General features: G+C 40.4%; 2 protein-coding genes across 2 annotated transcripts in view; one reads left to right on the forward strand and one right to left on the reverse strand.

The window, feature by feature from the left end:
* The window catches only part of Mastl (microtubule associated serine/threonine kinase like), a 51,241-nt gene extending 40,830 nt beyond the window's left edge, over nucleotides 1–10,411 (reverse strand). Inside the window, exons 1-4 of the mRNA XM_005354764.3 lie at nucleotides 10,140–10,411; nucleotides 6,169–6,306; nucleotides 958–1,097; nucleotides 295–383 (exon numbers count right to left, since the gene is read on the reverse strand). Coding sequence (XP_005354821.1) covers nucleotides 295–383; nucleotides 958–1,097; nucleotides 6,169–6,306; nucleotides 10,140–10,322 — 550 coding nt within the window. The 5' untranslated portion in view covers nucleotides 10,323–10,411. The remainder of the gene's footprint in view (nucleotides 1–294; nucleotides 384–957; nucleotides 1,098–6,168; nucleotides 6,307–10,139) is intronic.
* Nucleotides 10,412–11,122: 711 nt separating this feature from the next.
* The window catches only part of Yme1l1 (YME1 like 1 ATPase), a 36,284-nt gene continuing 24,440 nt past the window's right edge, over nucleotides 11,123–22,966 (forward strand). Inside the window, exons 1-5 of the mRNA XM_005354766.3 lie at nucleotides 11,123–11,335; nucleotides 14,675–14,803; nucleotides 16,326–16,488; nucleotides 18,375–18,473; nucleotides 20,226–20,335. Coding sequence (XP_005354823.1) covers nucleotides 11,303–11,335; nucleotides 14,675–14,803; nucleotides 16,326–16,488; nucleotides 18,375–18,473; nucleotides 20,226–20,335 — 534 coding nt within the window. The 5' untranslated portion in view covers nucleotides 11,123–11,302. The remainder of the gene's footprint in view (nucleotides 11,336–14,674; nucleotides 14,804–16,325; nucleotides 16,489–18,374; nucleotides 18,474–20,225; nucleotides 20,336–22,966) is intronic.

Here is a 22,966-nt window from a genome sequence, read left to right on the forward strand (position 1 = left end):
TTCTTCTTCTTCTTCTTCTTCTTCTTCTTCTTCTTCTTCTTCTTCTTCTTCTTCTTCTTCTTCTTCTTCTTTTTCTTTTCTTTTTTTTTTTATGGTTCTAGGATTGGATTCAGTTAGCAAACATTCTGCCACAGACCCCAAGGCCCCTTTTGATGAGGGGAAAACAGTGTGACATACTAATTTCTAGCCTATCTCAGAATACCCACCACATTTTGTCTAATGTAAATTAACAAAAAAAGTTAAGTTAATGAAATAGAATGTCTGAAGTTGGCACTTACCTGCCATTATTCTTACCTCTATTCAAAGTAACTTTGGAAAGGCCAAAATCTGTCAGCTTAATATGACCCTCATTGGAAATAAGCATATTGTCTGGTTTCAAGTCCCTGACATACAAAAGGCAAACAGACACAAAAAGTAGTCTTAATGCTAAAATACCAGATGGGAGGGGGTTGGGGAATTGCAAGAGGAAATGCAATTATTTTCTTTAAAATAGAAGTCCTAATGAGTGACTCAGTAAAGTCTAGAAAACAGTCCTCAAAACCATCTATTACATATTGGAATCTACAAAAAAATTATATGATTCAATACTAGATTCTGTTTGGCATTCTATTCAGATATCTTATCCAGCACCAATTCAAATGTATATTTACCCCTTTAAAGCAAGGTGTGGTTAAGTTTTAATAGAGCAGAGAAGGGCATGCACATCAGCTGAGACCACAGACCATCGCTTCTGTATGGGCACGGAAAGAGATTAATAAGCTTCATATTAAACTGTTTATGTTCAAAGCGACATTTAACAAAACATAGGGTGATTACACAAGAGCCAGTGCACTCTCTACATGCACATGACAACTGAGCTGTAGGTAAACTAGAAATACCAGCAAGCAGTTTCTGTATATGTTAAAGATTCAAACACAATACATTTTAAGTAACAATGTACAGAAAAGTCAGTCTTACCTATGGATGATTCCATGTCTATGCAGATAGTCTAAAGCCAGCGCAACTTCAGAAATATATTTTATAGCCATCTCTTCATCAAAATAACCATATATATGTAGGAGAGACTTGACATCTCCACCAATAAGATACTCCATTACCTATCAAAAATAATACACTTGAATGTATAGTGTTTGGAGATTACAGTTTTGTTTTTTAGAGTAGTTACACAATAAAACATATTTTTTTGTTATCACTCATTGCTTTCAACTTATCATTTTTCTGTCTCAGTTTTCCAAGTACTGGGATGATAGGCATGTATCATCAATGCTGGCTTCTCATATTATTTTTCTGGTTAAAAACTGGTCAGTTTGAACAAAAACCAGAGTTACATGAAAGTTCAAAGTCTATTATTAGAATTACTTCCATTTTGCCAGCATCTCAGTGCACAAATTTTTAGAATTGGGCCAGGTTTGGTTTCTCCTCCACATATATATTTTAACATTAATATTATATATTGTGCTGGCTAGTTTTTATGTCAACTTGACACAAGCTAGAGTCATCTGAGAGGAGTGATCTTATCTGAGAAAATGCTTCCATAAGACTGGGCTATAGGCATGCCTGTAGGGCATTTTCTTAATTAGCGATTGATGTAGCAGGACCCCGTTCATTGTGGACGGTGCCACCTGGTGCCACCTCTGGGCTGGTGGTCCTGAATCCTATAAGAAAGCAGGCTGAACAAGCCCATGAGGACAAAGCAGGAAGCAGCACTCCTTCACGGCCTCTGTATCAGCTCCTGTCTCCAGGTTCCCGCTTCCCTCAATGGACTGTGGCTTAGGACGTATAAACCAAAAAAACCCTCTTTCCTCCCCAAGCTGCTTTTGGTTATTGTGTTTCATTACAGCACTAGAAACCCTAAGACATATATTAATATCTACACCCTAATTAATTAGTTATTTTATATGGATGTAATTTTGTTTAGATTAAGAATATTACAGTTAACGCAGTTACTTGGTATTACTATGTAATTTTATTTTATTTTACTATGCTGTCTGGCTAGTCTTGAACTCTTGGCTATGCAGACCCTTACAGACCTTTTGGCCTTCATTTCTCTTCTATTTGTATTCCCAAGTGCACACCACTGTAGTGTGTGTTGGTGTTTCCTGAGTAATTTGATAATAAAGTTCAGAAGTTAGTGAACTGTTCCTGAAGCTTCTGTTTGGAGACGATATTCCTCTGTACACTTGGTTGGCCTAGGCTTGGGATCCTCCTGTCCTTACCTCTCAAATCTGCGACTGCAGGCTTGTTCTGTGACACCTGACGGCCATTAGACTCATCATCAGTTGCTGACTAAGGCACCCTTGCATAAGTGCAGAGCAATAAAGTTCTAACATGTAGTATATTGATATTTCTATGACCATCTCAATATTGCCCTACATAACTTCCCTCTTATAAGCCGTAATACAAGGCAGTTTCTTGTTATATATCTCTCTAGATTCCTCTAGTCCAGAGCAAATTTTCAGAGTGCATCTTTCATGATAAAAATAATGTTGAAGAAGACAGGCTTGTTGACAGAAGGAAGCTTTTTAATTTGAGATTATTTGATGAATTTTCTCATGATTTGATCCATGTTATGAATATTTGGCATAAATATAGAGGTGATACAGTCCTTTCTGGTAACGGCCACCAGATGAGACTATAATTAGATGAGTTTGAGCTTTCGTTTTCTTCTTGAGCACTTCCCTTGCACACCCAACCTCACTCCTGCCAACATACCTGGGGACTAATCTCCGGGTCCAGCGGATCTTATAAAGCACTCTACTACTGAGCTATAGCTTCAGGCCTCTGGACCTCTAATAAACCCCTCGATAGTGTTGCCATGTTTGTCTATGGACCACGTTTTGAGTACCAAGATCTAAACCAGTAATAAAGTAGGGTATGTAAGACATGTCTATTATCAACAAAATGTCTAGAATAAATGAAAATAGAACTGGAAATATAGCTTAGTGGTAGGATTCCTCCCTAGCATGTGTAGGGCTCTGAGTTTGCACCCTAGCACCATATATAAAAATTAAACCAAAAACAAAAGAAATAAAAATACTATACCTGTTTAATAATTCTAGAGTGAGAACAAAAAGCTACAATGCTGAGCAATCACACCTACCACTTACCTACTGTTTTAATAGAATTGGAAGCTACTGGCTACCAGTGAGTTAAATCAGGGTCAATAACAGAGACACAATCATGGTTTTTATACACATACATGTAAAACAGGATGCTATGAAGACATTTGAAGGCCTCCGGAAGAATTAAAGGATTAAGCAGAGGCAGGTAAGCACAGATAACTTATCAACCCGGGATCATGTCTGGCTTGAGCCCCATCTGCATCTAGCTGCACGTACAAATCCTATATATACCTCCCTGCCAATCCTTATTAGCTCTTCTTTTGTGGCGAAACACATCTTGAAACTTATCCTGAAACCAGAGGTGGTAGGTCAGTCCAGTCTACACTGGTGCAGTCAGACAATCCATGTTCTAAACATGAAATTTTAAAGGAAAACTCCTATGTATGACCTTATGCCTGTGCATAATTGGGCATGTATAGAATTAAAGTCAGAGGCATCACAGGAAAGGACATGCATAATAGGCAAAAGCTTACATAAGCCAAGCTTTCAGTCAAACAGAGAAGCACCACACCCCTCTAGAAATCAACTCCTCTTCCTGGTGGAAGCCCCAGGCAGTAACCAGGGAGCTCTGCAGCAAATTTCTCAGTGTTGTTATTCTTTTCAGCTATCGAAACCACACATCCTCTGTGCCTTTGCATAACACTTTGCTGGTGTTGGGTGGGATCCACGTGTGTGTGTTTCTTCAATTCTTGGAGCAAGATGCTGACAACCAGGACACATCTGGTCCAGGTTGGTAACAAGACAATGCTCCCACCTTCTTTGGACATAGCATTCAAGTATATTACCCTTTTTATTTTTTTTTCTGTGAAGATGCAGATAATAAACACTTCCGGCTTTGTGGGATTCTGTTGCAGTTATTTCACTCTGCCATTGTAATACTGTTGAGGATGTAGGTAACAAAAGGATGTGGTTAGGTTCCAATAAAATTTTACCCACTGACTAAAATTCAAATTTCAATGTAATTTTCAAGTAACAAAAAAAGTATTTTCTTGGTGTTGTGTGGTATACATGTGTATTCACAGGGCCAGAGGACATCAGGAATACTACTCTGTCCCTGTCTTTATTCTCTGACTCTGGAGCCAGCTTGGTGGGCAGCAAGCCTCAGTGATATTTGTGTTTTGTGACCCTACATAAAGAACTAGTGTTACAGGGCCATCTATGATCACACTTAGCGTATTATGAACTCTAGGAATTTGAACTCAGGTCCTCCTGGCTATGCAGCAAGAACTCTTGCCCACTGAACTATTCCAATTTCCAAAAATAGTCTTTGAAGTTTTTTTCTTAATGTCCTCCCACCCCCCCACTTTTCTAAAGCATAGTCTTCTGTATCCAGGATGGCCTCAAACTTGTTTGAATGCCCAATCCTCCTGCCTCTACCTCGTCAGTGCTGGGATTAAATGTGCATACCAACACATCCAGTTTATTTGGTGCTCTAAACCCAGAGCAAAAATAAATAATTAAAAAAAAAAAAAGCAAATGTTCTTCTTGGCTCCTAACAGTCAGACTTGGTCATAGGTCAGTGGTTTGTAACCACTAGCTTAGCAGATGGAAAGTCAATTGCTCTTCTATTTGGTATTCATTTTTTTTTAATTTATTTATTTATTAAAGATTTCTGTCTCTTCCCCGCCGCTGCCTCCCATTTCCCTCCCCCTCCCCCAATCAAGTCCCCCTCTCTCTTCAGCCCAAAGAGCGATCAGGGTTCCCTGCCCTGTGGGAAGTCCAAGGACCACCCACCTCCATCCAGGTGGGTATTCATTTTTTATAGTGAATCACCTGAAGAACAGAATGCTATTTCACACTGCTTTATAACCTAGACATTTTCTAAAGGTGCTCTGCTTGAACTTACTGATATCTCTCTCTCTCTCTCTCTCTCTCTCTCTCTCTCTCTCTCTCTCTCTCTCTCTCTTCTCTCTCTGAGGCTCAGGCTGGCCCAGAACGTGCAATGTTCTTGCTTCTGCCCTCCAAATGCTAAGATTATAGACCTGTGCCATCTTGCACAGCTTTTAGCTTTGTTTTGGAGCTTAGCTTTCCCACACAAACTTGGATCCTCACACCAAAACTACTTCCCTAGCACCACCAGGGATCAGCTTCATCAGTGGAGCTTACCACAACCCAACACCGAAATTCACTTGACTAAAGAAAGCAGAACCAGACAAAGACCTGAAACAGTTTCATCAACAACATAATCATCAAAGAAATGATCAAACTCGAGATTAAATAATGAAATGCTATGTTGTCAAAAGGTTGCTGCTCCCATTAGAGGAGAGAGACAGGACTTACTGTATGATCCCGTGTACCATTTATTGAACTGTGGCTTATTAAAAAATAAAAGGACAACAAAAATGCCTTGATTGTAAATTCATCCTGATGCAATAAAAAAAAAAAAGCACTCAGCACTATGCTACCAAACCTTCTTCCTTTCTAAAATTCCTGACTATATTATTAGATTTTTGTACCACATTTAACACTAGTTCAAATTTACTTGAAGGTTTCCTAAAGTTTGTAAGCAGACTAAATCATCAGGTACCAGACCAGTTTTTAGAGTAGATAATATTTTTATAACTCACTTAAAGTATTCTTCAGGTAAACATTTAAATCAGTAAACTTTGATAAAGCACATTTCCCCTATAATGTCAACAGCCTTCAAACAATCAGCTGAAGGCCAGCAGCAGGAGAGAAGACTAAAATCCTCAAAGGAAAGGAAGACTGCCTTCAGATGGCTTGTAGAACTGGCAGCATTAATCCTTCATCAGCCTTGCAAGGAACAAACCTAGTAGTTTCGACTGCCAACCAATTAAGAGCTGAATAGCTGGATTCCTTAAAACAAATCCCTTTTACTGTGTCTTTACATACATACAAACACATCCTATTGGTTCTTTTTCTTTGGAAAACTCTCACTAAAACAGCATGTAAGTTGGTGAAGGTCATTAAACTTGCAAGTGGGCGAGCAGAAAGTTAATGCAAGCATGCTAGACAGACGCTGTGCTCTGGGAGAGCAGGTCTCAGTGACTGCTGATTCCCAGAGGGCATCAAGCCGTTCACTCACCAGGTAGACATTGCTGGCTGACTGCAGCGAGTAGAAGAGGTGCACAACGAAAGGACTTTTACTCAGAGCCAGGGCATCTCTCTCAGCTTGCACCTGATGAGTCATGTTTTTATTGATCATGTCTGCTTTTTTGACAACCTATAAAAGAGGACATGACACCAAACACATTTACCCCCTTTCTTACTAGAAAGGATTCAGAAGTTTCAAAGTTGCTATCATAAAAACACCAAGATAAGAGCTATAGATGTCATTTAGATTTGACCAACGTTAGAAAATTGCCAGATGAATATCTCAGTTGTTAAAGAAGAAAACATTTTTTAAAAAGATAACACTGCTTGCTGTGGGACTAAACAGCAAAAGTACTTGAGAAAGAAAAGGAATTAAACTCTTTCTGACTGATCTGTTTGTTTGTAGGAAAGTTTTATTAATAACAAGGTCAAAAGATAATAATGTTTCTAATAATCCCATCGAATAACCAGGGAGCTGGTTAGATGAATAGTAATATATGTTTATATCTATACATACACATATACATTTTGGCTTCTTTAACAGAGAGGAATAGAGCATAATTGTTGAGGACTGGAAAGATGGCCCCGTGGTTAAGAGTGTGTATTACTCTGACAGAGGACCCAAGTTCAGTGCCCAGTACCCAGGTCAGAAAGCTCACAGCTGCCTGTGAGTCCAGTTCCTAGGAATCTCCACCACCTTGACCTCTACAGGCATCCACACATGTGGCACAGACTCACATACATATACATATTCCTTGACAGAGGGGAACAGAGTGAAAACGTTGCGGGCTGGAGAGATTGCTGAGTGGTTAAAAGTACTTTTCTTATGGAGGATCTGAGTTTGCTTCCTAGCATATGGTGTCTCACAACCATCTGTAACTCTACTTCCAGGGAATCCAGCATCTTCTTGTGGTCTCCCTAGGTACCAGATCTGTGTATGGTCCACATACATACATTCAGCCAAAATGCTCATACACATAAAATAAAGAATTCAACCCTCCCTTTTTTTAATGTTGAAGTCTGTCTCAGGAACAATGACAGGTGGTCATGGTGGCACTTGCCTGTAATATCAGCATTTAGGAGGCCGAGGCAAGCATGGACCACAGAGCAAGACTCTAATCTCAAAAAATATAAAACAAAACAGAATTCTGAAATATTCTCAAGTGCTGCCTTACAGAAAAATAAGAGCTATATTCTCATCCTCATGAATCTGAGGCTGGCCTTGAATTTACTATGTAGCTGAGGGTGCCCTTGAACTCTCAGTCTTCCCACCTCCACCTCACGAGTGTTGACTGTACAGGTGTGTGCTATCACATCTGGCCAAATTATACCTTTTAAGTTTCAAGGTAATAGGTAAGAAACAAACCAATACATTTAAGTTGGAGCAGTAGATGCAATAGAAATATTAGGATCATATAGTTTTCAAAGAATTAATGAAAATATTAAAAACACCCACTGGAATCAATGCTTATTATAAAAAGGCATTCACTTAACGTGTCTAATAAAATGATTACTACATGATAAATTCTAGCTTTACCTTATTTTCTTAAGAAAAACCGAGGGGAGGGCTAGGGATGTAGATCAGTGACAGAGCACTTGACTGTCATGGGTTAGGCCCAGGTCTGTCCTTCCCAGCACTGTAGAGATAAACACAGCAAACCTACGGTGCGATTCTACCTGTTATCTCCCGGGACTGGCAGAATCTCCATGGAGGCCTGTTTGCTTTGTTTACCACTATACCCCAGATCCAAAAACTATTTATTGAACAGATTAATTGGTGTTTTCAGATCAACAATCATTGCTTGAGATGTTATAGAAGGAAAAACAGTTAAGGAACTGGAATAAACAAGTTCTGGGTCACAAAATATAATTCATGGCTTTGAGGAACCAGTTGGTGGTTTGGGCGTTGCTAGAACATAAATTATGTGGAACACACAGTGAAGGTCTAGGGCCAAAAATTGGGAGTATGACTGATTGCCTAAGGATTCTGGATTTTGGCCTGCACAGCACAGCCTAAGAATGGATTAAAAGTAAAACTAATGATTCGAGTTAAGGGACTATTTCAATCAACTATAGAAATGAAGGCCTGATGAACCTCAAACCACCAAGCAAATTAAAAAAAAAAAGGATGCAAAAGACCATATACTGTATGATTTCCGTGAAATGTCCAGAAAAGGCAACCTTGCAGAGACATAGAGTGGGTTGGTGCACACGGCATGTAGTCCCAGCACTTGGAAGATGGAGCCAGGAGCATCAGCAGTTCAAAGCCAGCCAGCCTTAGCTACATCACAAATAAGGCTATTTGGGACAAATTTGGGTCAGAGAGAGAGAGAGAGAGACAGAGACAGACAGAGAGAGAGACAGAGAGAGAGAGACAGAGACACAGAGAGACACAGAGACAGACAGAGAGAGACAGAGAGAGAGAGGGGGAGAGAGAGAGAGAGAGAGAGAGAGAGCGTGAGCGAACAGTGGAGAGGGGAAAGGTTAGCAGTTAAAGGAAGCGGCACTAGGTCAGGCAGAAAAGGCCATTTCCTGGGCTATGGAACTATCCTAATATTGGATTGCGATGATGGTTATACAACTACTTACTAAAATCATCACTGAACTGCACTTTTATAAACAAGTGGGGAGAAATGAGGGCCTGAACATAGCTATTAATTTAAGAATGAAAAACTAAAAATAAATAATGTCTTCCAGAGGGAAAACAGGGATATTAAAAGATAAGCTACATGAATGAAATATAAGAAGGAACACTGTCTCAAGCCTTTAGCCTGCAGGGTAGGTAGGATGTTGGAGGTAGTGAAGGAAGAGAAGGAACACAGGCGGCAGCCTTCAGTCAGTCGCAGAGGACCGCTCACCCTGCCCTAGTTACTCAACGGTGCATACCAGAAATCTCAATTCGTTGACTGTCTGCTTCCCTTTGTTAGTTTCACTATTGGCTGAGAACCAAGAGCGGACAGAACAATTTGAAGTGCATATGACTGTTTTTAAGATTACATACAGGCCTTTAATCCCAGCACTTGGGAGGCAGAGGCAGGCAGATCTCTGTGAGATTGAGGCCAGCCTGGTCTATAAGAGCTAGTTCAGGACAGGCTCCAAAGCCACAGAGAAACCCTGTCTGGAAAAAGCCAAAACCAAACAAACCAAAACAAAAAAAGGATTACATACAGATAATAAGGCTTGATTTAGGACACATTTCTTCTTACTTGCTCTATAAATGATCTTAAAATCTAGATATCACTATGGAAAAACTGAAAAGGAAAAATGAAGTTTAATGAGATCTTTTGGTTGTACAGCACTTGCTCCTGCCTATTAATCTATTATCAAATGGATGGAATTAAAACATAATCTGAAAGTAACTATTACAATCTTAATGAAAGTATCAAACTTAATCCTGGTGAAGCCCAAGTCAGCAAAGAACAAAAGTCCAGATGATACATAAAATAAATGATACTTTAATCAAAAATTTCACAACATAAATCTCAGAACAAAAAAAATAATATAATGCAACTTTCTCTTGGTAAGAGTGGAATTTGAAATTAGCGTCTACAAAACAATCAAGTTTGTGAAAACAAAATTCTGTACGTGAAGCAAACAAGGAAACCATAACCAACACGTACTTAAGGCCTTTTGGATTTTGAAACATAAGTCAGGAATCATGGCTGTGGCTCCAAGCCTCTGCGTTTAGCCTCGGTTTTATCATTTGTTAACACTGGCCAGGACAACGTTGAATAAATTTTGCTATTTTCACTGGGCAGTGATTCTTGAGATACAGGAAAGGACAGGGAAAGGGAAAAGACACACCTGCTCACTGCAGTCAGCCCAAACGCGGCCGTCAGCACGCAGGACTGTGCAGGCTTCGGCAAGCAGGGCCAGGCAGCAGCCCCAGAGCCTGTCCAGCAACGAGGAAGGAGGACAGCAGGGGAGGACCGTCTAAGACCCTCTGCCTTCTAGACTTCCTACCTTCACTGCGTACAACTTGCCGCCTTTCTGCCCCAGGTACACTTTCCCGAATGCACCACGGCTAATGGGCTTCACTATGGTGAACTCCTCAATGGAGGGTGGTCTTGGCACCGGAATTCTATTCACGTACTCCTCTATCGCTGAGCCTCCTTCATTCTCCTCATTCCCTGAAACGGACTCCATAGCCGTACAGGTCCCGCTGCAGCTGCAACTCCCGCCAATTAGATTCAAATAGAGGCTTCGCCCACGCCAGACGCCTCCCGTGACGTCACCGCGCGGCTGCGCCCCGGCGGCTCACTTTAAGACAGCACCGCTGGGCGGGGCCGGAGGGGCGTTGGGCGGAGCCTTGGGCGGGGCCGGGGAGAACTGGGCGGGGCCGACAGAATGCTGGGCGGAGCACTAGGCGGGGCCGGCGGGGTGCTAGGCGGGGCCGGAGGGGCGTTGGGCGGAGCACTAGGCGGAGCCGGCAGGTCGCTGGGCGGGGCTCCAGCTTGGTTCGCGTTTGGCCAGCTCTGCCCTATGTTCCCAGGCCGAGTGTGACGGGATGGCGCGGTTGCTGGCCAACGAGCGAAGGGACTACTAGGACTTTAATGCGGATCGAATCCAGTGGGGTCCTTCCAGGTCCCAGTCAAGATCTGCAGTTCTCTCTCCATCTGCCTGAGCTAGAAGCCAGGCCGACTGTAAAGTGAAGCAATGGCTAGGGATGAGGTGTGGAAGCTAGCGAAGTCACAGAATGTGGAGAACCTGGGTGAGCGGGGAGCGCGGCTGGCCCCGTACTGAATTCAGAAATAGACTAGGAGCGACTAAAACAACATCCAACTTATTGTGGAAAAAAAAACAAACCAAACCAAACCCCAAATCAACTCCCACAGTGAAATACTACCGGGAAGAGGCAGGAGGCTGACGGCGGTGGAGGTGGGGTGAGCGTGGGGGCGTTCACTTGCTCCGGAAGTACTGTTTCGTTAGCCTCTGGTCTTCCGGGGCAGGTGTCGGCGTAGCAGCTGTAGGGCGGGGAAGCCATTTTTTGTTTCTGGGAAGAGTAAGGAAGAAACCGGGACAAAAGCGAGGGGACAGAAAGAGAAAATAAAAGGGCTCAGCCCCTTTCCTCTGAACTGAAGCTAGGAAGCAGTTTCGGCCGGCGGCAAGGTCCCGAGGGCCCAGAGATGTTCTCCCTGTCGAGCACTGTGCAGCCCCAGGTGAGCCCAGCATTTAGCCGTTTTCCTGCAGCCCTTTTGCGACTGTTTTCCGGATGCTGCCGTAGAATCGGGTTTTCCGAAGCGAAGTAGTGAGGGAAGCGACGAGCTCAGTGTGAGTCGCGGCTGAAAGTAGATCAGGGGACAATCCTAAGACTAAAATGCAAACTAAAAAGCATTGGCAGCCAAGCCCTAAGAGGGCAGAGGCGTGATCTTACGGTGGCGGATCATAGCTTATCGGATGGCTTGTGCGGGGTTTCTGTTAAAGACAATTCAGGCATTGTTTATGGTTGTACATTCTGAGATGGTGGTTTGTGAAGTCTACGCGAGAGGTAAAGAGGACAAGTAATGTTCTTTCCATCTACCTCTTTCTGAACCCCCTTTTTTTCTTCAAGCCGAATGTAGCTTAAACAAACGTACCCTAGTATTTTGAATAGCCATCATTATTTTTTATTTTCTGGTCAGAATTAACTCGTCTACATTTTTTGAGTCATCAGATTCTTACTATTAAATAGTTTAAGAATTGATTTGTATTCCTTATTTTTAGGGTCTTTCTTTGAGGACCCAAATTGTGTTAATTAATGTCTTTTTCCTTGATTAATTTTTTTTTTATGATAACAGACAATGGTTTCTGTGACCAGATTTTCGTTTGTAGGCGTTCTCTGGCTTCTTGTTGTGTGGAAAATAGGAGAGGGCAAAAGTGGAAGGGCTACGGATTAAGGATGCTGCTGAACTAACCCAGGAAAGGGATGCCATCCCAATCAAGTAGTGTTCAATAATTATGGAAAAGAAATACAAATGTCTAGCACCAGTCTTGAGGGAAGGGGCAAGAGGATTAGGAATTGACATCCAGTCTATCAGGAAAAACAAAATAGAATTTCACTTGGTTCTAAGTGAGGGAAATGGTGGAAAGTGATGTTTCTGTTTTGGTCAACTTGATACAGTAAAGCGACTGTTTTCCAGGATGGCAGTGTCTGGGGAAGTCCTAGTAATTGAAAAACCAGTAGATAGGGACTGTTGAATATAAAATTAATTAGTTTCTGTCAAGAAGACATGATGGATAGTTTACTGTCATGGAGTAGAAGACATATATGGTAGAGGGGCCAAAGAGAGCAAGGTGGGAAACCCCCTGCCGTAACAGCATCAATTTGTTCCTCAGGACTGGACTTCCATGACTTAAATCCTTGATTGTTTTGGGTTTCATAAAACCGGATCTTTCTATGTAGCATAGAACAATTGGCTTGTAGTAATATAGTAAAATAGACTCCTAGCTAAGCACCTATAACACTGCTGTTATAGTGGAAACTGAATTCAGCATGAATTTTAAAGGGAAGAAATACAATAATAGTTAATTTTTATGTCCTAGGTATTAAATTATTTAAATTATGGGCCTTGGTATATAATCAGAGCCCATTATTTTATTCACTCAACATCAGACCTGTTTGTCATTCCCTTATACCTTATACACTTATGCTGGAGTGCAGCACTGAGTACTAAAATACAAAAGAATCCTTGCCTTATGGAGTTTATCTTTTAATTGGATAATATGATACAATAAAAGAAATACTTTATTTTATGGTCTTCCTGATGACAAGCTTCTGTGAAATTCTTAGAATTTCTTGAGTTATTGGTAAATCATAAGCCCCTATGGATTACATCTGTGTTTGTCCTAATGAGGTGACTTTTAATCTGCAAATAACCTCAGAGTAGAACTAGTCAGACCAGGTAATCTTAGCATCCTGTAATTCCCACATCTTCAGGCAGTAATTGAGCTGTAGGAGGGTGTTACATCAGAACTCCAGAGAGGATGTCCTCCACTAGGTGTTCTGCCTGGCCTTGTCCTGTGTACTTCTTTATGTTCATTTCTGTTTCTCCTTATAGATGGGCAATGTAAATAAAGTGTTTTCATGTGTTCTTTGAGCCCCTTCTAACCCAGGGAGTGAAGGGCATTTAATAAAGAACCGAACTGGAGTCGATGTTCAGGTTCTACAGGTGTTAGATTTTTAAGCCAAAGGGTGACTGATTTTAATATGATCATTTTATCTCGGGCTGGGAGTGTGCTGGAGCTGGGTAAGGGCAGGAGCAGGCGAGTAGGTGGCGGGGGTTAGGACAAGATGGTGGCGGTGAGGAAATATAACATTAGAAAATTCTTGCTATTCTGTGGAAGTGACTTCTATTTTTCCACTTCCCTCATGGTGGTTCTCTTCAGCTTTCCATCTACTTTAAAATTATGCTGTTAAAATTATCTTATTAAGGTGCATGCATTTGTCAAATCATTTCCTTAGAATAAATTTCTAGATAGTAATATTGGAGGATGAAAAATATATATTTCAAATTTATTAATTTTTTTTTTTTTTTTACTTTTTTGAGACAGGGTTTCTCTGTGGTTTTGGAGCCTGTCCTGGAACTAGCTCTTGTAGACCAGGCTGGTCTCGAACTCACAGAGATCCGCCTGCCTCTGCCTCCCTAGTGCTGGGATTAAAGGCGTGCGCCACCACCGCCCGGCCCAAATTTATTAATTTTTATGACATGGTCACTGTGTAGTTCTGGTTGGCTTTGAACTCTACGTAGACCAAGCTATCCTTGAGCTTACAGAGACTGCTTGTCTCTTCCTCCGCAGTGCTGAGATAAAAGGTATGTACCATTGTGCCTGACTTTTAACATATCCAGAATAGTATCATGAAAGAGTAAACCAATTTTCTTTCTACCTCCAGCAAATGGTTTTGTTTTGTTTTGTTTTGTTTTGCTTTTCAAGACAGGGTTTCTCTGTGTAACAATTCTGGCTGTCCTGAAACTAGCTCTTGTGGACCAGACTGGCCTCGAACTCACAGAGATCCGCCTGTCTCTGCATCCTGAGTGCTGGGATTAAAGGTGTGCGCCAACACTGCCTGGCAAGGATGGACAATTTTTAATGTCTAGTTTTGTTGATTTGTTTTTTGCATGTGTACGTGTGTTTATTATGTCTGTCTCAATTTTTTTGTTTGTGTGTGTATGTATTTGAGTGTTTGGTGCTGGATCTCAAGCCTAGATCATCTATCTCTTCAGCTGTGCATGGCTCTACCCTGAGCCGTATCTCAGCTTACCCATAATTTTGATATCTGGTATATATTTAACTTTTTTTTAATCAAGACAGGGTTTCTCTGTATCTCTGGCTGTCCTGGCCTCAAACTCACAGATATCTGCCTGCCTCTGCCTCCCTGAGTGCTGAGATTAAAGGTGTGCGCCACCACCACTGCCTAGCTATTTTGACTTTTAACAGATCCTAAATCCTGAGCAGAAAAGAAATTGTTGTGTTTTTTTTTAAAACATTCCTCTTAATTTGAAATTGTATCTGTTTTCTAGGTTACAGTCCCTCTCAGTCATCTCATCAATGCTTTCCATTCTCCGAAGAGCATATCTGTTTCTGTGAACACACCTGTTCAGAAGCAGCGCCGAGACACAGCTCCTGAGCATGACACTCCGAGTAGTGAGGTAACAGTTACTTGAGCTATAGGAGAAAATTTTAATCACACTTGGTCAAGTGTTGTCTGACTACAGGGCAAGGTCAGTTCGGGCACCCTCTCCTCTATTGCTTAGGGTCTTAGCTGGGGTCATCCTTATGGACTCCTGGTAATTTCTTTAGTGCCAGGTTTCTTGCCAGCCCCATAACAGCTCCCTTAATCAAAGTATCTCTTTCCTTGCCCTCCTCTGGCTTTCCCTCATTTTGGCTATGCTGTTCCCTCAAGGTCTCCTCCCCTTCCCAGTCTCCCCTCCTCCTGTCCTTCCACCCTCCCTTCTCACCTCCCCACCCCATGCTTTCAGTTTTTTCAGGAGATCTTGTCTATTTCCCCTTCCCAAGGGGATCTATATATATTTTTCTTAGGTTTCACCTTGTTACTTAATTTCTTGGGGTCGTGGACTGTATAGGTTCGTTATCCTTTGCTTTACTGTTAGTATCCACTTAGGAGTGAGTACATACCATGTTCATCTTTCTGGGTCTAGGTTACCTCACTGGGAATGTTTTTTTCTAGTTCCATCCATTTGCATGCAAATTTCAAGATGCCATTGTTTTTTAGTGCGTAGTACTCCATTGTGTAAATGGAGTACTTGTGTAAATGTGTAATTCTTTATCCATTCTTTGGTTGAGGGGCATCTAGGTTGTTTCCATGTTCTGGCTATGACAAATAATGCTGCTGTGAACATAGTTGAACAAATGTCCTTGTAGTATGATTGAGCATCTTTGGGTCTATGTGTAAGAGTGGTATTTCTGAGTCCTGAGGTAGATTGATTCCCAATTTTCTGAGAAACCGCCATAGTGATTTCCAGAGTGGTTGTACAAGTTTGCATTCCCACCAGCAATGGAGGTGTGTTCCTCTCATCTTTGTACTTCTTTTTCCCTATTTGCCCAGTTTTCTTGTTCATTTTTGTAGACACACCATTGCTTTTCTTCTCTTTTGATAACCTTGCTCTCCAATCATACAGCCCTAGAAAACCCCTACTGAAAGTACTGTAAAGTTGAATTTATAAGTTAAACATAGTAAGAGATTAATAGCAACTAATAATAAAAATAACAATTATATTGCAATGAAAGTTACATCAATGTGATCTCTCTTAAAATAGTCTGTTTTACTGTACTCCACCCAGCCAATACTATTCTTATGAGTGGCAAATGATGGTTAGGTTGGCAACTAGGTCGCAGTGCTTTCTATGCAGAGAGGGAAAACAATGTAAAGTCTCACATCATTGGGTATCATAATGTTTAACTAACTGGTGCTTTTGTTATAGTGAGAAATGTCATCTATTTAGGGAGACTGTTAGGGCTTTTTTTTTTTTTTTTTGGTCAAACCCATAATGAACCTTAGTAAAACTAGAACCATCAGAATATTTATATTAACTTATTTTAATAATTAAGATGTCAGTTCATTTTTTTTAATTTAAAAAAATCCTTATTGTTTTTGATAAGTAGCTTTTAAATGTCTCATTAATGTTAATTTGGCTGTTTTGTCTTTTATAGCCTGTACTTAATTTAAAGGACCTTGGATTATCTGAATTAAAAATTGGACAGATTGATCAACTGGTAGAAAATCTACTTCCTGGGTTTTATAAAGACAAAAGAGTTTCTTCCCATTGGCATACATCTCATGTGTCAGCACAGTCCTTCTTCGAAAATAAATATGGTATGTTAGTTAGTATTCTTGAACTTATTGATGACGTTTATACTATATTAACATTTACTATGGGCCAGTTCTTTTTTGAAGTGTTTTTTTTTTTAATTTGTAATTTTCTTACGGCTATAATGTTACATTTATAGAAAAATTGTAAAGTACAGAAAATTTGTTTGTACTCTTTTGCTTCCCATAGTATTGATATCAGGGCTTGCTCATATTATGTAAGCTTTTTAACCACTGAGCTACATGTCCAGTCTATGAATATCTTTTCTGTGGTGCTCCGTGGGATTGAACCCTTGACCTCACTGAGGCTAAGCAAGCACTCTCCTTGATGTACTGAGTTATATCTTTAACACTTTAATTAATTTTCATTTTGAGCCAGGGTTTTGGCAAGTTATTCTAGCAGGTCTTATATTTGGTGTCTTCCTGTCCAAACCTCCTGAAGAGCTGGGATTATAGGACTGTGCCACATGTGATTCTGCTCCCCCTCCCCCCCCACGCCAAAACAGGGTTTCTCTTTGTAGCCCTCACTGTTCTGGAATTCACTATGCAGACCAGGCTGGTCTTGAACTCAGAGATCTACCTGCTTCTGCCTCCTAGGTGCTGTAGTTAAGTTAAAACTGTGCGTGCCATCACTGCCTAGCCTACAACCTTCTTAAAGTATCAGAATTCCAGGGCTGGAAAGATGGCTCAGAGGTTAAGAGGCTATTATTCTTCCAGAGGTCCTGAGTTCTATTCTCACATGGTGGCTCACAACCATTTGTGATGAGATCTGGTGCACTCTTCTGCCATGTAAGCATATATCCAGGCAGAACACTGTATACATAATAAAACAAAAATTCAAAATACCTGTTTCATATTGATGGAAAAACACATTTTAAAAGTCAGTATAAATTGTAGGATTTCAAGAATAAAAAAGACTAAAAAGTGTAAGAGTGAGGAAAAAGAACAGTTTTAAGGTTTGAGGGCTTAGACTACAGCCTTGATTAAGTCGTTTGTCTTTGACTTCCTAAAGTGCTGGGCTCATAGTAAATCTTCAGGGCACATTTTTACTTTAATGTTTTAATACTTTTATTCTCCTGTTTTTCTAATCTGCATTTTTACAATTTAAGATTCTTCATACTGTGAGCTGCTTGGCTCCACTTGGGCAGACAGAAATATTAAAAATGAGTTTCTTAGTTGGACTCTTGAAAAATTTTTGAAAAATGCCTTAAGTGTTACTGGAACATAAAAACAAATACTAACCACGGAAGAGCTGAGGCTGGGAGTATAGTTCAGTGGTTCTGTGAGGCCTTGAGTTGCAAGCCTGGCTGTCAGAGAAAACCTTTTCATATTTGGCAATTCTTTATAATTTTGGTTTTTTTGAGACAGGGTCTCCCTATGTAGCCCTGGCTGTCCTGGAAGTCACTGTGTAGATCAGGCTGGTCTTGAACTCAAGAGTTCCACCTGCCTCTCCTTCCAAGCTCTGGATTAAAGATGATTGCAAACACACCTGGCTTTACTCTAGATCCTTCAAGCAGAGCAGAAGCTGTGTTTGCAGTGTTCTATGATACAGGGCTTTGAGATGGCCTTTAAGCAATAGCAGTCGTTAACCACTCTATCCTTTTAATAAAAGAGATTGTTTTTCCTTTTTTTAACCTCTAAATTTGAATTTAGTTTCATGGACAGCTATAAACACATGCCAGAGAAAAATAGTAACCTAAGGTAAGTGATAGTGAAACGAGGGATTGTGAGATATAAAGGAGTTACATTAGTGTATCAAATGTCTTTCTTAAAATACTCTGTGATACATTGTCACTTTTCCTGGTATTTATAAATTTATATTCTATACAGTTTTTCATGTGTTTTTGCCTTGGCTTGACAACTGGAGAATAACTTTTTCATTTTCCTTGCAGGTCACTTAGATATGTTCAATACACTGCGCTCCTCTAGCCTGCACAGACAATATCCAAAAACTCTTCGAAGCATTTGTTCAGATCTTCAGTATTTTCCAAGTACGAAAAAACTGTGTTTATTTTGAAAAATTTGATAAGTATATTTAATAAGACTTGTTTTGTTAATGGTGGTAATTATCTATTTATAATATAGTAGACTTAAAAGTATTTGTGATTATTAATTTGGTTGGTTCTGTAATTTTTGAGACAGGTTTCATTGTGTTAACCTAGACAGGCTTGTAACTTGTAGTCTTCTTCAGCCTCTTCTGTTTTGGAGGTTACAGATATATGCCACCATACTTGGCTTTATGAACTTTTGAAAATAAAAGTATTTCTTTTTTATGGTTTATTTAACTTTATTTTATGTGCATTGGTGTGAAGGTATCAGATCCCCTGCAACTGGATCTTTAGACAGTTGTGAGCTGCTATGTGGGTGCTAGGAATTGAACCCAGGTCCTCTAGAAGAGCAGTCAGTGCTCTTAACCGCTGAGCCATCTCTCCAGCCCCCTAAAAGTATTTCTTATTTGTATAGTTGTTCCACCTGCATGTTATGTCTGTGTACCATACCATACTTGCCTGGTTTCCCCTGAGGCCAGAGGAGAGCATCAGGTCTCCTGAAACTGGAGCCACCATATGGTTTCTGGGAATTGAACCCAGGTCCTCTGGAAGAGCATCCAGTGCTGGCAACTGCTTACCCATCTCTCCAGTCCTCTTTATAAATGCTGAGCCACAAAATAATAATAGAAGCTGTGTTAGTGCTAAGGACTACGGTAAATCAGACTTGGGAAATTCATCTACACTTGTTTCAAAGTAATTAAGCATGTTTGTCTATTTACCGTCACCTCCAAAAACCCACTGAAATGTCAGGAAAAAGTTAAAGGAAAAAAATTGGAGAATACCAGAGTGTTTTCATTAACATCCCAGAAATCTGAGGACTTTAAATAAAGCCATAAGCTAGGTGATATCAAATTGATAGCATTGTTTGCTACTTTCATACAATTTAGGATAGTCAGTGGTTCTCAACCTGTGGGGGTCCACATATCCTGCACATCAGATATTTACATTGTGATTCTTAACAGTAGCAGAATTACAGTTACCAAGTAGCCGTGAAATAATTTTATGGTGGGGTCTCCACAACATGAAGAATTGTATTAAAGGGTTGCAGCATTAGGAAATGTCATAACTATTTCTAGTAGAACTTAAAAATAATAAATACCAAACTGAGAGTCAGTAAGGATGGGCTTTGGTACTTGTCTTAGTTTGGCTTTTGTTGCTATGATGAAACACTGGCCAAAAGCGACCTAAGGAAGGAAATTGTTTATTTGGCTTACAGGGCCTAATCACAGTCCATCTTTGAGGCAAGTCAGGGCAAAAGCAGAAGCACAAATCTGGAGGCAGGAACTGATGCAGACGCCATGGAGTTGTCCCTGGGTTTCTCTGTTGTCTTTCTTATGTAACCCAGCATCACTTGCCTGGTAGTGGCAACATCCTTGGTGGACTGAACCCTCTCACGTTTTCTTTAAGCCAATACTTGAAGACTTGCCTCTAGGCCAGTGTTATTTTCTCATTTGAGGTTCTTTCTTATTATATTGTGAAATCCTCTTACTTTTTCCTCCTCTCAACATGAAGTTAAATGTTCAAAGTTCTTGGAAAAAAGGGTAATAGAAAAAGGTGAAGCAAATTGAAATGCCAGCTGAAATAACTATATCTAGAACTTGGATTCTAATTGTGATGTACCGTTATGAGTCAGACTTTACACTTGATCATTTTCTCTTGCTATAGCTACCAAGTAATTGGTACTGTTTTGTTCAGTTTTCACACAGTCTCGGGGCTTTAAAACTTTGAAATCAAGGACACGGCGTTTGCAGTCTACTTCTGAAAGATTAGCAGAAGCACAGAATATAGCACCATCCTTTGTGAAGGTAATTAGTTATTTGTGGTTTAGAAAATAATAAGTAACAAATACTGGGACATCAAAAACTGTAAGTATCTCATTTTTCTGGTTGGTGGAGCACCCACTCAGTTCTGTCTACCTACAATAATTAACTACTTGTGTATTTGTTGTGCCTCTAAAATCTTTAAAAATGTTTTTGTTTTTATTCTTGACAATGTCGTACATGTATACAATGAAGTATGATATCCACCCCCATTCTCTGCTTCAGCCACCTTTATATCTCCCTCAACATGTCTGCCTCCCAAACTCATGTCTTTAAAGTTACTGGGTTTTTTTGTTTGTTTGTTTGTTTTTTTGTAACCTACTAAGTCCAGTTAGTGTTGCTTATATATGTATGTGTGTAGGAGTATCCACTGGAGCTTGAGAAGCCTACCAGTGGCCACATCCTCAGAAAAGAGTAATAGCTACTCAATAAAGGGTGAGCCCCGGAGATTGTCTACCCGACCTATGTCAGAATTTTGGTTGGCTTGTTCTTGTGCAGGTAATTTCAGTTGCTGTGAGTTCATGAAAGTTATAACCATGTCATACCCAAAGACAACATTTCACAGCATTCCTCCTTACGTGTTGGTTCTTAAATTCTTTCTGCCTTTTCCTCCATGTTCCCTGAGCCTCTCTGGAGGAGTAGTGTGCATGATATAGAATTCCTGTCTAGGAATGAATGGTCAGTCTCTTCTTAGTATTATTACAGTTTTGTATTGCTGCATTGACTACTGTGCTGTGCAAAAAGAAGCTGACCAAGGTTGAAAGCAGGCCAGGTCTATGTGTATAAACATAAATTAATATTTAGAAGATGGTGTTTGGTGACACACACCTTTAATCCTAGCACTTGAGAGGCAGAGACAGGTGGATCTCTGAGTTTGAAGCCAACCTGGTCTACAAAGCTTGTTCCAGGACAGCTGGGACTGTTAAACAGAGAAACCCTGAATAGAATTACCAAAATAAAAAGCAGATGTTTACCCTAGGACTTATAACCATTCTTACCATGGGCTTTTTGAGCAGGTTAAGGTACCAAGCATGGAACTCCCTTCTGTGGAACAGGTCTCAAACCCAGAGAGAGGTTGGGCACCCCATTAGCAGTCACGCCTCTGTTGCACAAGTAGGCATTTCTTGTGTGGCTAGTAGGTATTGGAGCATGCAGGGTCTAGATCTGGTTAAAACCACTGATGTACTTACTTTCTCTCTAACCACCTACATTGCACCTTTCAACGCTGAAAACTAGCAATTAGGGATGAACTTGATCAGTCATTTTGAGATTGATTTTTCTATGTCCTGTGTCCAAGGTGTGCAGTATCTTCAGCCATTGAGGTTTACCTTGTAGTTATGGTGGGTAACTAAGACTAATTAATGGCACTAGCCTGTGTTTTGAAAATCTCTAAGACCTCTCTGACTATATGTACCTTGTACTGTCACTTGATTGCTTATACATTCTGAGAATTGCATTGTCCATTCATGCAGGATAGTTCCATTGGGCTATTTTTTAAGTTAGTTTGAAATTAGTATACTAGCTACTGGTTTTTCATAAGACTTTTGCATACATCCTTGGTTTTGGTTAACCCAACAACTTTCTCCTCTCCCCCATCCATATCCGGTTAAGTCTTTAGCCTCTACTATCCTCCCCTCTTCACTGTGTATATGCATCATATTTTTTTTTCTTTTTTGAGATATAGTTTCCCTACATATCCCTGGCTATCCTGGACCTCACTACGTAGACTAGGCTAGTGTCAAACTCAGAAGAGAGAGATTCACCAGTCTCTGCTTCTCAAGTGTGGGGATTAAATGCATACACCACCAGGCCCAGTCTACGTTTTTCTTATCCATCCATTAACATGTGGTTGATTCCATTTCCTTACTGTTGTAGTAGAGTAGTAATGTAACTATTTCTGTAGCAGAATAAAGTCAGTTGGGTATATGCCCGTGGCTATAGCTCAGCCATGTGGCAGTTGTAGTTTTAGTTTTTGAGGGTTCTCTAGATTGATACCCAAAGTGGCCATTCTAGTTCCCGCTTCCAGCAACAGTGTGGGAGAGATCCTTCTTGCCCATGTCCACACCAGCATTTGTTGTTATTTGTAGTCCTCAAATCTTAAAATCCTTTCAGTTTCCTTGATGACTAAGCACGTTTCAAAGCATTTAGGAACTGCTTATATTTCCTTTGAGAATTTTCTGTCCAGTTGGTTCCATTGCCCAGTTTTTGATTGGACTGTTTATTTTCTTAATGCTTGGTATTTTGAGTTCTTTGACCTGTTCTAGACAGTAACTCTGTCAGATAAATTGCTGGGAGATTTTTCTTTCATTCTGTGGGCTGCATCTTCGTTTGCTTGAAGTTTCTTTTGCTGCACAGAAACTTTGCAGTTTCACAAGATCCTATTTGTTGACTGTTGTTCTTCTGTGCTACTGGAGCCTCACTCAGAACTGTGGTCATGTCCGCCTGTGCACAGAGCAGAGGCGCGGGCCTCCGTTCTTCTCTACCAGTTTCAGGGTATCAAGGCTTAAAGGTTGATTCACTTAGGGTTGAATCATGTATAGGATTAGAGATAAGGTTTCTGGGTTTTTTTTATATGTTGTAGTCGAGTTTCCCAGTACTGTCTGAAAAAGCTGTGCT

Source organism: Microtus ochrogaster, chromosome 16 (assembly GCF_000317375.1).
Source record: "Microtus ochrogaster isolate Prairie Vole_2 chromosome 16, MicOch1.0, whole genome shotgun sequence".
Taxonomy (NCBI): Eukaryota; Metazoa; Chordata; class Mammalia; order Rodentia; family Cricetidae; genus Microtus; species Microtus ochrogaster.